Genomic DNA, 17,756 nt, shown 5'->3' on the forward strand with positions numbered 1-17,756 from the left:
AATTTCTAATTCTAATAGCTTTTATATATATTTTTTCTTGCTACACTTATAGGTTAGGCCCCCATATAATTTTTTAGATATTTTTACTTATTTATTTGAGAGGGACAGAGAGGGAGAGAGCATGAGAGATGGAGGGAGAAGCAGACTCCCTGCTGAGCAGGAGGCCTGATGCGGGGGTCCATCCCAGGACCCTGGGATCTTGACCTGAGCTGAAGGCACACAATTAACCGACTGAGCCACCTAGGCGCCACCCCCACCCCCGGCCTTTTTAAAAGATTTTATTTATTTGAGAGAGAGAGAGAGAGAGCATGTGTGCATGTGTGAGTGAGGGGAGGGGCAAGGGGGAGGGAAGGGGAGAGGGGGCAAATCCCAGGCAGACTCATGCTGAGCACAGTGCCCACGTGGGGCTCAATCTCATGACCATGAGCCAAAACCAAGAGTCAGAAGTTTAACCGACTGAGCTACCCAGACGCCCCTGCATTCTTTATTATTTTTCCCCATTGTTAAACCTCCCTTGCATTCCAGGAATAAACTCAGTTTGACTATTGTTTCTTTCCTATTCATTGCTGGATTTAGTTTGCCATGTTGTTTGGTTTTTCAAATGTGCCTTCATGATTATGATTAACCTTTGTTAATTCTAGTCTCTTGAAATTAATTTGAGGTTTGTTTGTTCTTTTTCTGTGCTTTAGAATAATTTGTGTAAGAATTACCTTTCTTCTTTTTTTTTAAGATTTGACAGTGATCACTGGTAGGCAGAGAAAGAGAAGGAAGCGGGCTCCCCACTGAGCAGAGAGCAGATGTGGGGTTTGATCCCAGGACCCTGAGATCATGACCTGAGCTGAAGGCAGAGTCTTTAACCCACCGAGCCACCCAAGCTCCCCAAGAATTACCTTTCTTCTGAAGGCTTAAAACTCTCCTGAGAAATAGTCTGAAGTTGTTGCTTTCTTGCTCGGAAGTTTTTTTTGTTTTGTTTTGTTTTTAAGTTATCTCTATGCCCAGTGTGGGGCTGGAACTCATGACCCTGGGATCAAGAGTTTCATGCTCTACCAAGCCAGTCAGGTGCCCCTTTCTAGGAAGATCTTTAAACTAGGGATCCAATTTCTTTCTTTCTTTTTTTTAAAGGCATGTAGATGCTCTTTTATTTTATTATGTTTTTAAGATTATTTATTTATTTATTTGACAGACAGAGATCACAAGTAGGCAGAGAGGCAGGCAGAGAGAGAGGAGGGGAAGCAGGCTCCCTGCTGAGCAGGAAGCCTGATGTGGGGCTTGATCCCAGGACCCTGAGATCATGACCTGAGCTGAAGGCAGAGGCTTTAACCACTGAGCCACCCAGGTGCCCCGAAATCCAATTTCTTTAAGTTATTAAGTTATCATTTTAAAAATAAGGCCTCTAATAATGTCTGTCAGACTATTTTTTTCTGATGTGAATCTAGCCACAACCAGATTAACACCTGTCCATTTTTCCCCTTTACTTTCAAACTTCTGGTATTCTTGTTTTAGCGTGTCTCTGCCAAAGAGCATTATCACTTGACATTTTAAAAAATTCATCCTGGGCGCCTGGGTCACTCAGTTAGTTAAGTCACTCAGTCACTCTGCCTTCAGTTCAGGTCATGATCCCAGGGTCCAGGGATCAGGGTCCCGGGATTGAGCCCCGAGTCCAGGTCCCTGCTCAGTGGGGAGTCTGTTTTTCCCCTGCACTTCCCCCTGCTCATCTCTCTCTCTCTTAATCAATTGGTTGAGTGTCTGCCTTCAGCTCAGGTCATGATCCCAGGGTCCTGGGATCAAGGGCTGCTTTGGACTCCCTGCTTGGTCGGGAGTCTGCTGTTCCCTGTTCCTCTGCCCATCCCCCCTGCTTGTGCACTCGCACGCTCTCTCTCTCTCTGATAAAATAAAAAAAAATTCATCTTCACATATCCTATTATTGTCATATATTTTAATCACTCCCATAAGACATTTTACTATTTTATAATTAACTTAGATATTTATCACTTTGCTATTTTTTCTTATATTTCATACCTAAAATGTGGGATTATGTCCTTTTCAGTTAAAGCACATCTTTAGGATTTTTATGGTCTGCTGCTAGCCAATTACTTTCATCTAACAAATGTATTTAACCCTCATTTTTTTTTAAAGATTTTATTTATTTATTTGACAGAGATCACTAGTAGGCAGAGAGGCAGGCCCAGAGATCGAGGGAGAAGCAGGCTCCCCGCTGAACAGAGAGCCCGATGCTGGGCTCCATCCCAGGACCCTGGGATCATGATCTGAGCCAAAGGCAGAGGCTTTAACCCACTGAGCCACCCAGGTGCCCCAACCCTCACTTTTTAATAAAGATTTTATTAGAGAAAGAGCATGGGTGGGGGCAGGGAAGGGGAGAGGGAGAGGGAGAAGCAGCCTCCCTGCTGAGCAGAAAGCTTGATGTGAGACTCAAGACCCTGAGATCATGACCTGAGCCGAAGGCAGATGCTTAACTAACTGAGCCATCCAAGTACCCCTTAAGCCCTTATTCTTAAGATATTTTATGTTTTATCCCTCTCTTCCACTAGTATGACATGAGAAAAAATAACCAAAATGAAGGCAACAAAGCATACAAATGGTACACAAAAGAAGCTAGTAAAAATAAATCCAAATAGATCAGTAACTATGATTAAAAATAAATGAACTAAGTACTCGAAAAAGTTAGGGTGTCCCCATGTACTAGTAAAGAATGTATTTTGCTGATGTTGGGTGCAGTTTCTATATATGAGCAAGAGATTACGGTCTGTGAATTGATGTCTTTCATAAACCATAAAACTCCTCAAGTATCCAGATAGCTTCTGATCCATTTCTTCTTCTCTCCTTCTGGAAATCTGATTGCACAAATGTTACCTTCATTCATTCATTCATTCACTTATTTATTTATTTAAGATTTTATTTGAGAGAGAGAGATTAGAAGTAGGCAGAGCAGCAGGCAGAGAGAGAAGGGGAAGCAGGCTCCCCGCTGAGCAGAGTGCCCGATGTGGGGCTTGATCCCAGGACCCTGAGATCATGACCTGAGCCGAAGGCAGAGGCTTAACCCACTGAGCCACCCAGGTGCCCCTGTTACCTTCTTTTAAAAAAAACCTTTAAGTAGTTCTCCATGACATGGCTCTGAGTTCAAGTGTCATGAGTTCAAGTGTCACATGCTCTACAAACTGAGCCAGCCAGGTGCCTAACAAATGTTACCTTCTTGTATCAATCTTTACCTCTCTTTCAAATTTCTTTTCTCTTTTCTTCTCTGCACTACACATGGATTTTTCTTTAAGTAGGCTTCACACTAGGCACTTTTTTTAAAAAGTAGGTTAAACACTCTTGGGGCGCCTGGGTGGCTCAGTGGGTTAAGTAGGTTCAAAACTCTTGACCCTGAGATCAAGACCTGAACTGAGATCAAGAGTTGGATGCTTAATTTACTGAACCACCCAGGTGCCCCCATATGGATTTCTTTAGATCTACCTTTGTGTCTAATCTGTTATTAGACTCCTTAAATTTTTGTTTCCCAACATCTAGTCACTTTTATTATCTCCTGCTCTATATTTTACTCTATCTTACATTGAGTTCATAGTATATGGTTAAGTCTAATATTTATTTATTTGAGAGAGAGCAGGTTCTACACCCAGGAGAGAGCCGGGCACAGGGTTTGATCTCATGACCCTGGGATTATGACCTGAGCCAAAATCAAGAGTTGGACACTTAAATGACTGAGCCACCCAGGGGCCCCAAGCTTAACATTTAAAGACTTTACAGTGGGGCACCTGGGTGGCTCAGTGGGTTAAAGCCTCTGCCTTCAGCTCAGGTCATGATCCCAGGGTCCTGGGATCGAGCCCCACATCGGGCTCTCTGCTCAGCAGGGAGCCTGCTTACTCCTCTCTCTCTGCCTGCTTCTCTGTGATCTCCGTCTGTCAAATAAATAAATAAAATCTTAAAAAAAAGACTTTATGCGTCTGCTTCTGCTCATGTCCAATCACAGTTTTGTTTCCTTATGTGTTTTGTAATTTGAATTCTGAGTTGATGATGGGTTCTTTCATATGATTTCCATTTGCTTATGCTGGGAGCCTAAAACACTACTAGCGTACGACCACTATAAACTAAATTCTTGAGTTTTTTAGAATCTTTATTCCTTTGAGTTGTATGAATTTGAGTCACACTGCTAAGCACCGTAATAGAAAATAAATAGTTCTAACTTTGGCACAAAGACCTAAAAGACTAGAGGGGTTAGAATAAGCCACTTATCTCTACAAGGTTACTTCTTGTTCATGACCCAGACTTAGATAAGGGTAATTAATTTAGGGTGAAATATATAAAGATATATAAATATGTGTATGTAAATATACATAGTCAGTGCATATAAACCTGTCTATAAACGATCTCAACTGTTAGAGAACTCTGATGTCATCAGATATGTGGCTAATAATTGTATTTCAAAGAAGTATAGTCACTGAAAAGGAAAAAGAAGTTGTCTTAAACTTGTAGTAATTCTAAGATATTCTTCTTGTTACAAATTACCAGTTGATGGAGTGCCTGGGTGGCTCAGTTGTTACATGTCTGGTGCCTTTGGCTCAGGTCATGATCCCAGGGTCCTGGGATCGAGGCCTGCATTGGGCTCCCTGCTTCTACCTCTCTCTCCCATTGCCCCTGCCCTCTCTCACTGTTTCTCTGTCAAATCAATAAAATAAAATCTTAAGAAAAAAAAAATTATTAGTTGAATCTGTAAATACTGACAACTTTTCTCGATGCAAGAATATTCTTCAGTTACCACTATATACTTTAAAGCATTTTAACATTTATACCATTCAAATCAAATGTAATAATTAACACAATATAGGAAAACTTCTAGTAAAATTATTTTATTTAGTTTTAATATCCACCACCAAGAGTTTGAAATAAGAATTTCCATGGTCTTCAATTAAGCCGTATCCCACTTTCTTTTAGAATGTCTTGTTTTTTATTAAAATAATTTCTAAACCACTCTATGTGTTCAATCTTCTGTTTAACACTCAGGTATGGGTTTTTGGAAAGGCCACAGGTCACCAGCTCCATGAAGTGGCGAATTGGTCCTTGTTTTGGAAAATCTTTCAGGTGTTTATCCAGAAATACATGTTCATGAAATTCTGAACCATCATCATCAAAACCTAGGAAATGAGATAAAATACAATTTTGAAGTAAAATCTCTATTGCAAAATTAGCACTAATGACTATTACAGTTAAAGTCATCAACTTTGGAGTTAGACCTAGGTTTGCCCACCAATTTAACAACTGTGTGACTGGGCAAATTAATTAACTTCTCTGAGCATCAGTTTTCAGGTATAAAATGAGGATTAAAATAGAACATTCTTCATGGGGTTTCTGTAAAGATTACATAGATACAAAGCTTATAAAACTCTTATAATGCCTAGCACATTATAAATGTTCATTATAAATGTTCACATTACGATTCATATTATAAATGTTCAAAGTGTAGCAGCAGTTACTGCTAATAAAAGCTTCAATTCTACAGCAACCACTAAGAAAACTACACAAACTACACAAAAAAATTATATAAGTAAAACAAAATAGAATCTTAAAACATGTTCAAGCAGCTCACAGGGACCCCCCCCAAAAAATGTAATGAGAAATAGAGAAAATGAAAAGAAAACAAGTAATAAAATTGGAGACTTAAGTCCTAACAAATCAATAATTACTTCAGATGTAAATGTTCTAAATACACCAATCAAAAGACAAAGATTGGAGAGTGAATATAAAATCATGCATCCAATGATATGCTTTCTATAAGAAACTCACTTCAAACACAAAATCAGAAGATTGAAAATAAAAGGATGGAGAAAAATACATCTTGTTAACATTAATTTTTTTAAAAAAGCAAGTGTGAGTGGTTATATGATTATCAGACAAAACAGACTTCAGAGCAAAACAAAAAAAATTACTAGGGAGAAAGAAAAACATCTCAATTAGAAAATTAGCCAAGATAAAGAAGAACTGAACAACAAACATTATCAAACTGACGTCTACAAACACTCCACCAAACTATTTCAGATACAAAATCTTTCCAGGAGTTGATGGAGCATTCACCTAGCTGGACCACATCTTAGGTCACAAACCGCAACACATTTAAAATAAGTGGAGTAATACACAGTACATGCTCCAATCATAATGGAATCAAACTAGAAATCAGTAACAGAAAGACAATAGGAAACAGTTAAAGATCAAGCAACATACTGAAAAAAAAAACCACTCAGAATTGAATGAAAATGAAAACACAACAAATTAAAATTTGTGGGACACGGCTAATGCAGTGCTACGAGGGATACATACAGCACTAAATGAATACAGATGAAGAGGGAAAGTCTCGATCAACAACCTAAGTTCCCACCTCAAGAACTAGCAAAAGAGCAAAATATTCTAAAGCAAGCAAAGGAAGGAAATAATAAAGATAACATCCAACATCAATAAAATTGAGAATAAAAAAATAGAGAAAGATCAACAAAACCAATACTAGTTCCTATCAAAATCTCAGTAAAGTTTTGCCAACAAATTTATTCTAAAATTTATATGGAAAGGCGTAAGTCCTAGAATATTATAACAATCTTGAAAGAGAAGAATAAAATGGGAGCAATAATGCTAAGATTTACTGAAATAGCTACAATAATAAAAAGTGTGGTATTGGCAGAGGGACAGACACACAGATTGATGGGACAAAAGGGACGGCCCAGAAATAGACCCTGTTATGGACTGAATCGTATCTCCTCAAAATTGATAGGTTGAGGTCCTAATCCCCAATGTGACTATATTTAGAGACAGGACCTTTAAGGATGTAATTAAGGTTAAATGAAGTTTTAACAGTGGATCCTTGATCCCTCCTATCCGGGCTTGAGCTCACAACCCTGCGATCATGACCTGAGCTGCAATCAAGAGTCGGATGCTTAACCGACTGAGCCACCCAGGTGCTTCAATGCAACCAAAGATTTAATAAAGGTCTAGAATATATTAAATATAAAAACAAACAAACAAAAAAAAACAACCTCCCAAAGCTCTATAGTAAGAAAACCAAACAATCCAATTAGAGAATGGGCAAAAAACAAGAACAGACATTTCACTGAAAAAGATAAGTAGATGGCAAACACACACAAGAAAAATGTGGTCAACCTCTCGACCCATTAGGGAAATGCAGATTAAAACCACAATGAGCTATCAATACACATCTATCAGAATGTAAACACATCTAAAAGAAAAACAGCGACAACATCAAATGCTGGTGAGAATGAGAAGCCAGATGGTTTACATATTGCTGGTGAGAATATAAAATGGCATAGCCACTCTAGAAAACAGTTTGGAAGCTTCTTTAAAAAAATTAAACATACAGGGGATCCCTGGGTGGCTCAGCTGGGTAAGCGTCTGACTTCAGCTCAGGTCATCTCAGGGCTCTGGGATGAAGCAGTGTGTCAGGCTCCTCCCAAGCCCTGGGCAGGGAGTCTACTTCTCCCTTTCTCTCTTCCTCTGTTCTTCCCCTGGCTCATGCTGCACTCTCTCTTTCTCTCTCTCTCAAATGAACAAATAAGTAAAATCTTTGAAAAACAAAAACAAAAACAAAAAAACCCACACAGAACATGTAGGGTTGGTAGTGCTCAGTTGGTAGAGCATATGATCTTGATCTTGGGGTTGTGAGTTTGAGCCCCATGTTGGGTGTAGATTTTATAAATAAATAAACTTTAAGAAAATAAAAAATAAAATAAAAACTAAACATGCAGCTACCGTATGATGAAACAATTTCACTCCTGGGTATTTACCCCAAGGAAATAGAAATCTATATTCATACAAAACTCTGTACAAAAATATTTATAGTACCTTTATTCATAATAGCCCCAAACTGCTAACAACCCAGATGTCTTTTACCAGGTGAATGCTTAAAGAAACTATAGGGCACATTCAAATCATGGACTACTACTCAATTAAAAAACAAACAAAAAACCTCAACCAACCAAACAACAGAAAACAAGGCACAAACATACTGATACATGCAACAATTGGCTAAATTTCCAGGTAATCAGGCTGAGTGAAAAACAGTTAATTCCTAAATGTTACACTCTATGATTCTATTTGTATGTATTTCTTGTAATGACAAAATTACAAAAATAGTGAATGAATTTAGTGATTGCCAGGGATCCAGGACTAAGAAGGGGAGGCAGTGGAAGGCAAGCAGGTGTGGCTTAGAAGGGCTCTAAGAGGGCTCTGAGGTGATGGAACCTATCTTGACCGTGGTGGTGGTCTCCTGAGTCTACACATGTGATAAAATTGCACAGAACTAAATACACATGTATAAAGGAATACTTGTAAAGCTGGTGACATCTGCACAGGGTTGGAGAATTGTATCAATGCCAATTGCTTGGCTGTACTACGGTTCGGTTTTGCAGGAAGTTAACTATTGGGAGAAAATGGGTAGAGGCTATCTAGGATATTATCTCTTCAGTGGCATGTGAATCTACAATTATCTCAAAATAAAAGGCTTAAAAGCTTTCTACTCACTTGGGAGTTAGTTTATATTTACTGAAAGAGATTTTTAAAAAATTTATTTGGATACTTAAAGATCTATACATTATTTTTATTTTTATTTATTTATTTTTAAAGATTTTATTTATTTATTGGACACACACAGAGAGATCACAAGCAGGCAGAGAGAGAGGGGGAAGCAGGCTCCCCGCTAAGCAGAGAGCCCAACGAGGGGCTTGATCCCAGGACCCCCAGATTATGACCTGAGCCGAAAGCAGAGAGGCATAACCCACTGAGCCACCCAGGTGCCCCATACATTATTTTTATTAAAACTGAAGTAAATAAAAAATAAATCAAGGTGGTAGACAGATAAATGGCCACATATCGTGTCACTCTCATGCTTCTAGACATTCCCCTTCACAATGTGATTTTGTCATTCTTTGCATAAATGGAGTCTGTTTCTTAAACCCTTGAATTCAGGGTTAGCAAGTGACCTGCTTTGGTCAACGGGATATTACTCAACACAGTGCAAACACAGGCTTGAAAAGTACCTACACATCAATCCTTGCTCTTCCTTGCTGTTATGAACCCTACTACAGTCATGTGAAGAAGTCCAAGTTAGTCTTTGAGATGATGCGTGACAGATAACCCAGTTATCTCTACCTCCCCTGACAAGAGCCGGCACCCACAACCAGACATGTGAGACAGACCACTCTAGAGGGAACTACCCGCAGCTAAGCTGCCAGAACTAACCAGAAAATCCATAAATTAAGGAGCAGTTGTAAGTTAGTTGTTGTTTTACTAATTTTGGTGGTAGCATGTTATGTATCAAAAACTGATACATTTCCAAACTTACTGTACTTAACACTTTTTTGGTGGCATATAAATGGCTAAAGAATATTCAAGAGCAAGACTCTGTTAACTGCGTAGTAGTAAAAACATGATTAAATTTCAAGTCAAAGTTAAGGCTAAAATTAAAATGCTTTTATCATCAATCCAATATACAATAACTACTACAAAATCTAAGTGGGAATAATGCCATCTAACTGCTCTTACGAATCTCTATGCTGGCAAAACAAAACAGAAGGGACAAACCAGTTCTTAAAAATAACAACAACAACAACAACCTGGAAAAAAGCTACTTCAAAATGGAAAATAATTCATATGTTTTATGTGGTAAAACAACACACTGCAATTTTTTATATAAATGAAAAACACAACACTGGAAAGTAAAGCTGTCAACACAGGACACGTCATTTTGTAATTTTCAGTATTATGTTCAGAAACTGGCATGGCCCACCCCTGAAAATAAAACACTTTTCCCTCAAAGCATCAGAGTAAATCTTCATGAAGCTAACTATTAGTAGAGAGAGCATGACATTTTATTAATCTTAAAATTTAAAAATAAGAAGTACAGAAGAATATTATTAAACTGTTGAGGCTTCAAATTCTAATGCCACTCTCTTAAAGTATTCTCAAGTTCCAAACTGTATACTGAGGGGAGTGATCAAAGTGAGAAAGTTTCCACAGTTCTTTTCCTGTTTTTCATTCCGATAACAATTGCCTCAAGGAGCTGGAAATGAGATACCTCCCTTTCCCATCCTGAAGCATCAATAATATGTACAAGTGTATATGGAAACTTGTCACATTTATCTCCCTAACCTGGCCAAAAGACAGGTTTTGTTTTGTTTTTTCTTTTTGTAAAAATTAAACTTGCTCAAAACCCAGGTCAAATTTAAGATAAATTTCTTTGGAGTTTGGACATTCAAGATTTTGATGAACTGAAGTGTTTTTTTGTTTGTTTTTTAAAGATTTTATTTATTTATTTGACAGAGATCACAAGTAGGCAGAGAGGCAGGCAGAGAGAGAGGAGGAAGCAGGCACCCTGCTGAGCAGAGAGCCCAACACGGGGCTCGATCCCAGGACCCCTGGATCATGACCTGAGCCGAAGGCAGAGGCTTTAACCCACTGAGCCACCCAGATGCCCCGAAGTGTTTTATCTTTGATGACAATGTACACTAACCCTTACTTTCCTGTTATCCTATTTGGTGGTTCCTAGAAAATACACATCCTTACTAACAGTTTAAGATTTAAGATCCTTGCAGTATAGTAAAACCCTCTCATAATATTGTAGGAACAGAGATGATGATGGTTGATGATGCTTTACTTGTAAAACCTCACTTGATTTTCAAAGAATCACCTGAATTCAGAAGAAGAATAAATTTTATTTTTATTCCCATCATTTTATAGACAGGGGAAGTGAGGCTTAGTGAGATTAAGCATACAACTCACTCAAAACTTGAACCCCTAACCACTGTCTCACCTAAATAAAGCCACCTGGGTGGCTCAGTTGGTTAAGAGTCTGCCTTCCACTCTGGTCATGATCCCAGAATCCTGGGATCAAGCCCCTAATCAGACTCCCTACTCAGAAGATAATCTGCTTCTCCTTCTGTCCCTCACTCCATTCATGTTCTCTCTCTCTCTCTCTCTCATAAATAAATAAATAAAATCTTAAAAGAAAAAAGTCACGTTATTCTACCTCAATATTGTGTTTTAGAACCATATTTTTAATTATGATGACTCAGAACACCCACGTTTCATCAAATAAGGAAATTTTCCCTTAATATCACACACTGCATTCTGCTAATTTTTTCTTTTAAAATTCTGTGTTCATACAGAAGGGACATGAACTAACCTTTATTTACATGTATTATACACTAAGAACTGTGCTGAGCAACTCAAATAACTTTGCCTTAGTTCTTACATTCTTCCAATGAGTTATCTTTAATTTTACAGATGAGGAAACTGATCTGGTTTTTTAACCTCGGGACGTTAAATTGTTTTCTCAAAGGCAAATGTCTAATCACTGAGAGAGCTAGATCTATACTCTGGTTTGCACAATTGAAAAGTCCTTGGGCTTTTTTTTCACCCTTCCCTGATACCTACCACAGTATGGGAAGTATAATACTTTTTTTTTTAAACTTTTTTTTAAAAAAGATTTTATTTATTTATCTACTTGAGAAAGACCAAGAGTGAGCGACTACAAGCAGGGAGAGCAGCAGGGGCAGAGGCAGAGGGAGAAGCAGGCTCCCTGCTGATCAGGGAGCCTGACGTGGGTCTCAATCCCAGGACCCTGGGATCATGACCTGCGCTGAAGGCAGATATTTAACCGACTGAGTCACCCAGGTGCCCCTGGAAAGCATAATACTTTGAGAAATATACATTTTATATACACCAGGTGAAACACAGCAACATAACATCCTTTATGACTGCATATACCATACAAATCCACAAAATATTCAGAATTTATTAAAGGAATTATCAGTCTCTAGAAAGTTTTCCTACACAAAGTAATAATTTATGAAGATATAAGACAAAATATTTCTGATACTTAAGCTTCCATTCCACTTATTAATCCAAACAAATGAAAGATTATAAAAAAATAAAATGTTACAATGACAGCATACTACTACAAAGGTTAAAATATGGACTACATTTTCCTAAGATTTACTGCAATGTTTACATTTCCTAGCTAACTGTACCATAAAAGTAAGTGAATCTCTTCTAATTGAAAATACACCTAAAAAAAAAAAAGCATAAGAAATAAATTGCATAGTAATACTGTTTTCCTTTTGAGTGAGGGAGAAGTAATATCTCCAGAATAATCTTCAGGAAAGTAGATAACATAGCATCTAGTAGTTCAAAGAACCTACGTATGGAGCCAGAGTTCCAAAAAATCTTGAAGTCTTCTAACATTTTTGCTTTGAGTAGCATTTAAGCACAAGAACCTTACATCTCATTAGTGCAATAGTTTTATGAGTAAAAGATAACCAGCATAAAACTTAAGAGTTGTAATGTTCTCTAAAACCAAAATATCATCTCATACCCAAGATTTAATGTATGAGAAGATTTTCCAGGTAATCTCCTGCTTACTTTAGGAAACTGTCATCATTTGTAGTCAACACCTTCACGTCACATAGAAATTCATGACATGGGGCACCTGGGTGGCTCAGTCATTATGCATCTGCCTTTGGCTCAGGTCATGATCCCAGGGTCCTGGGTTCGAGCCCCGCATCAGGCTCCCTGCTCCGCAGGAAACCTGCTTCTCCCCCTCTCACTCTCCCTACTTATGCTCCCTCTCTCGCTGTGTCTCTGTCAAATAAATAAAATCTTAAAAAAAAAAAAAGAAATTCATGATACATTTCTACCATATGATTTTACTTGCTTTTAAAATTTTTATTATTTTTTAAAAACAGACTCCATGCCCAGCACAGAGTCCAACACAGGGCTTAAGACCTGAGCTGAGATCAAGAGTTGGACGTTTAAGGGAGCCTGGGTGGCTCAGTCGCTTAAGTGTCTGCCTTTGGCTCAGGTCATGATCCCAGGGTCCTGGGATGGGAGTCCCACATAAGGTTCCCTGCACAGCAGGGAGTTTGCTTCTCCCTCTGCCCCTCCCCTCCCACTCATGCTCTCTCTCAAATAAATAAGTAAAATCTTCCAAAAAAAAAAAAAAAAAAAAGAAAAAAAGAGTTGGACCCTTAACCAACTGCGCTTCCCTGGCGCCCCCTAGTTTTACTTCTTTATTTTTCTTATAAAAAAACCAGCATTAGGGGCGCCCGGGTGGCTCAGTGGGTTAAGGCCTCTGCCTTTGGCTCTGGTCATGATCCCAGGGTCCTGGGATCGAGCCCCACATCGGGCTCTCTGCTCGGCAGGGAGCCTGCTTCCTCCTCTCTCTCTCTCTCTGCCTGTCACTCAGCCTACTTGTGATCTCTGTCAAATAAATACATAAAATCTTTAAAAAAAACCAACCAACCCAGAATTAAGTGAAATTCTAACTTAAAAAAAAAAAAAAAGTCAAATTTCTTTTCAGACACCACAGAGATATTTATACAAAGTTTTGAAATTCATGTAAATATCTAGACTCTATGACTGAACACCAACCAGATTTAATCTCCATATGGAATTTTATAAACCTCTGAAATTAACTTACCGGCTTCATTGTTAATTGGAAACTCCCACAGCTTCCCCTCTGTCGTCCACTGGATCATCTCTGCAAAACCATTCTGAAGGGGCTGTTCATTTACCATGGCCAACTGCTTCGCAAATTCCACTTCCCAAAGTGAAGGTGCTGTCTCTACAATAACATTTCAAAATAATCACAAGTCAATGTATATATCTTTATTTTTAAAATGTTATAATAAACTCTAAATTAGTAATACATTTCAGGCCTGAGGATTAAAATAAACAGTGTATAATGAAAGGTCACTCACTGAGAGCTAAAGCTAAAGGAAGATGACAAAAAAGCCTACAGCGACAATTCCTGCAAGCCTCAGCACTGACTACACTGCTGGGTGAGCAAGCCCTAAAGTCTCACCATCCCCTCCACTGGAAAGAAAAAGGAATGTGTATTTTGTTTAAGAATGTTTTCATGAATGTGAGTATTTTTTTTTTAAAGATTTATTTATTTATTTTAGGGGCCCCTGGGTGGCTCAGTTGGTTAAGCGTCTGCCTTCAGCTCAGGTCATGATCCCAGGATTCTGAGATCAAGCCCCACATTGGGCTCTCTGCTCTGTGGGGAGCCTGCTTCTCCCTCTCCCACTCCCCCTGCTTGTATTCCCTCTCTTTTTTTTTTTTTTTAAAGATTTTATTTATTTATTTGACAGAGAGATCACAAGCAGGCAGAGAGGCAGGCAGAGAGAGAGGAGGAAGCAGGCTCCCTGCTGAGCAGAGAGCCCGATGCGGGGCTCGTTCCCAGGACTCTGAGACCATGATCTGAGCCGAAGGCAGCGGCTTAACCCACTGAGCCACCCAGGCGCCCCTTGAGTTCCCTCTCTTACTGTGTCTCTCTCTCTCCGTCAAATAAATAAATAAAATCTTTGGAAAAAAAAATATATTTATTTATTTGAGAGAGAAAGAGAGGGAGAGACCACGTGTGCAAGAGAAAGAAGTGGGGAGGAAGAGAATCTTAAGCAGACTCTCTCTGAGCACAGAGCCCGCCGACCAGGGCTGGATCTCACGGCCCTAAGAACATGACCTGAGCCAAAATCAAGAGTTGGATGTTTGGGGCACCTGGGTGGCTCAGTGGGTTAAGCCACTGCCTTCGGCTTAGGTCATGATCTCAGGGTCCTGGGATCGAGCCCCGCATCGGGCTCTCTGCTCAGCAGTGAGCCTGCTTCCTCCTCTCTCTGCCTGCCTCTCTGCCTACTTGTGATCTCTCTCTGTCAAAGGAAAAAAAAAAAAAAAAAAAAAAAAAAGAGTTGGATGTTTAAATGACTGAGCCACAAAGGTGTCCCACGAATGTACTTTTTACATAACATGTGACTTTAATATTTAAAGTCTAGCCTGTTTATCTTTATTTTTAGTCTGTCAAGATAAGTCACAATATACTATTAATGACCAAAGAAATTAAATTAACATAATAATGACGATACTACTAACGGATAAGGAGCACTTACTCTGCTAATGTTTTTTATGCATTAGTTCATCTCATCCTCACAACCAACTCTATGAGTAAGTTCATATAAGGTTAGCTTATGACCCCCATCATATCACATTTCTTTTTTTTTTTTAAAGATTTTATTTATTTATTTGACAGAGAGAGTTCACAAGTAGAGAGGCAGGCAGAGAAGAGAGAGGGAAGCAGGCTCCCTGCTGAGCAGAGAGCCCAATGCGGAACTCGATCCCAGGACCCTGAGATCATGACCTGAGCCGAAGGCAGCAGCTTAACCCACTGAGCCACCCAGGCGCCCCATCATATCACGTTTCAATTATTTATTTGCTTTGGAAATTGAAGACATCTTTCAAGAATGAATCATATTTCCACCAGTCACTGCTGGTGGGAATGTAAAATGGTACAACCTCTTTGAAAAATAGTTTGGCAGTTTCTTAATAAGTTAAAAATACACTTAGCATACAATTTCACTCCTAGATATTTACCCAAAACAAAACTACGTCTACACACGGACTTGTATGTGACAGTTCATGTACGACCACACCTAGGCTTAATTAGCCACATTTACAGAATAATCATAACAGGGGCGCCTGGGTGGCTCAGTGGATTAAAGTCTCTGCCTTCAGCTCAGGTCATGATCCCAGGGTCTTGGGATCGAGCCCCGCATCGGGCTCTCTGCTCGGCGGCGAGCCTGCTTCCACCCTCTCACTCTGCCTGCCTCTCTGCCTACTTGTGATCTCTCTCTGTCAAATAAATAAATAAAATCTTTAAAAAAAAAAGAATAATCATAACAGCAAAATTATTATCAGTCACATTTTATAGATTTATTCAGTAGGCAATGATCAGCCCATGTCTTTTCTGTGATCATGATCATCACCACCATCATCATTGTCATTGCTAATGGCTGCAACTATGTCCTGAATGTCAACTGTGGTTTTGGCACTGTGCCTGACACTTGAATTACATTACTTCATTTAATCCTTGAGAGGTAGGCATTAGCCCTATTTTATAGATGGAGAACGGGAAACTCAGAAAAGTTAGTATGACAGATTCTGAATTTGAATAATCCACATCTATCAAATACCAAAATTCCTTCCATTAAGCCTTATTGCCTCTCAGTTCTAAATTACTGCAGGGTAAGTAGAAAGGTCTATGACTACATCCTTTGTAGCAGTGGAACGAACCTGGAGGGAAGCAAAATGTGGGAATCATGGGACAAAAGAATTCATTCATTCTGTCAATAAATAATTACTGAATGCCAACTATACATCAGGCATTATTTTAAGTGGTAGGGAGACAGCAGTGAATAAAGACTGAATTTAAGTTTGTACGCAGTTGGTATTACACTTAACTGGGAACAAAAGACATTCTTTAGACTCGATCAAGTATAACTTATTAAAACAATACCTTCATTGAATTAAAAAAAATTTTTTACTTACTTATTCTTACTTAATCTAGAGAAAGAGAGAACAGGGGGAGGAACAGAGGGAGAGAGACAAGCAAACTCCCTGCAACTTGGGACACATCAGGCTCCAACCCACAACCTTGAAATCATGACCTGAGCTGAAACCAAGAGTGGGATGCTTAACCAACTGAACAACCCAGGCGCCCCCTAGGGTAAATGTTAATAAATTTACCTTATGAGAGTACAATCATTTTATATATTTTTTTTTTAAGTTTTTTTTTTTATTTTATTTTTTATAAACATATATTTTTATCCCCAGGGGTACAGGTCTGTGAATCACCAAGTTTACACACTTCACAGCACTCACCATGGCACATACCTTCCCCAGTGTCCATAAACCCTCCCCCCATCAACCCTCAGTTTGTTTTGTGAGATTAAGAGTCACTTATGGTTTGTTCATCTTATATTTTTTATAGAACACATAAAACTTCAGTGCTTCCTCGCCAGCTAATTTCAGTTTTAAGAAATAGGATTTCTGATTTTAAAAAGCAAGCTGGCTTCTTCAAGAATCGAAGTGCCTCTCCTGGCTGTTCATTAGGTGGACAACCTCAGCTGCCCTGACAATAAATGCCCCTTTTTTTTTTTCTTTTCAGCATAACAGAATTGTTTATGCACCACACCCAGTGCTCCATGCAATACGTGCCCTCCATAATACCCACCACCTGGCTCCCCCAACCTCCCATCCCCCCGCCCCTTCAAAACCCTCAGATTATTTTTCAGAGTCCATAGTCTCTCATGGTTCATCTCCCCTTCCAATTTCCCTCAACTCCCTTCTCCTCTCCATCTCCCCTTGTCCTCCATGCTATTTGTTATGCTCCACAAATAAGTGAAACCATATGATAACTGACTTTCTCTGCTTGACTTATTTCACTCAGCATAATCTCTTCCAGTCCCGTCCACGTTGATACAAAAGTTGGGTATTCATCCTTTCTGATGGAGGCATAATACTCCACAGTCTATATGGACCACATCTTCCTTATCCATTCGTCCATTGAAGGGCATCTTGGTTCTTTCCACAGTTTGGCGACCGTGGCCACTGCTGCTATAAACATTCAGGTACAGATGGCCCTTCTTTTCACTACATCTGTCTCTTTGGGGGAAATACCCAGTAGTGCAATTGCAGGGTCATAGGGAAGCTCTATTTTTAATTTCTTAAGGAATCTCCACACTGTTTTCCAAAGAGGCTGCACCAACTTGCATTCCCACCAACAGTACAAGAGGGTTCCCCTTTCTCCACATCCTCTCCCAACACACGTTTTTTCCTGTCATGCTAATTTTGGCCATTCTAACTGGTATAAGGTGGTATCTCAATGTGGTTTTAATTTGAATCTCCCTGAT

The 17,756-nt window shown here is 39.1% G+C and overlaps 1 protein-coding gene and 1 long non-coding RNA gene across 5 annotated transcripts in view; one reads left to right on the forward strand and one right to left on the reverse strand.

Annotated features, from left to right (window-relative positions):
- Positions 1–17,756, reverse strand: part of LOC125096359 (28S ribosomal protein S31, mitochondrial-like) — a 764,428-nt gene that overhangs the window by 723,615 nt on the left and 23,057 nt on the right. For 3 of the 4 annotated variants that reach the window (XM_047723264.1, XM_047723265.1, XM_047723266.1), the window contains exons 6-7: positions 13,493–13,636; positions 4,850–5,150 (exon numbers count right to left, since the gene is read on the reverse strand). In XM_047723264.1, coding sequence (XP_047579220.1) covers positions 4,921–5,150; positions 13,493–13,636 — 374 coding nt within the window. In that variant the 3' untranslated portion in view covers positions 4,850–4,920. Of the gene's footprint in view, positions 1–4,849; positions 5,151–13,492; positions 13,637–17,756 lie in introns of those variants that run through there. The other variant, XR_007126153.1, reaches the window with a different exon arrangement.
- Positions 1–17,756, forward strand: part of LOC125096368 (uncharacterized) — a 54,096-nt gene that overhangs the window by 29,388 nt on the left and 6,952 nt on the right. The window lies entirely within an intron of this gene.

Source organism: Lutra lutra, chromosome 3 (genome assembly GCF_902655055.1).
Source record: "Lutra lutra chromosome 3, mLutLut1.2, whole genome shotgun sequence".
NCBI classification, from domain to species: domain Eukaryota; kingdom Metazoa; phylum Chordata; class Mammalia; order Carnivora; family Mustelidae; genus Lutra; species Lutra lutra.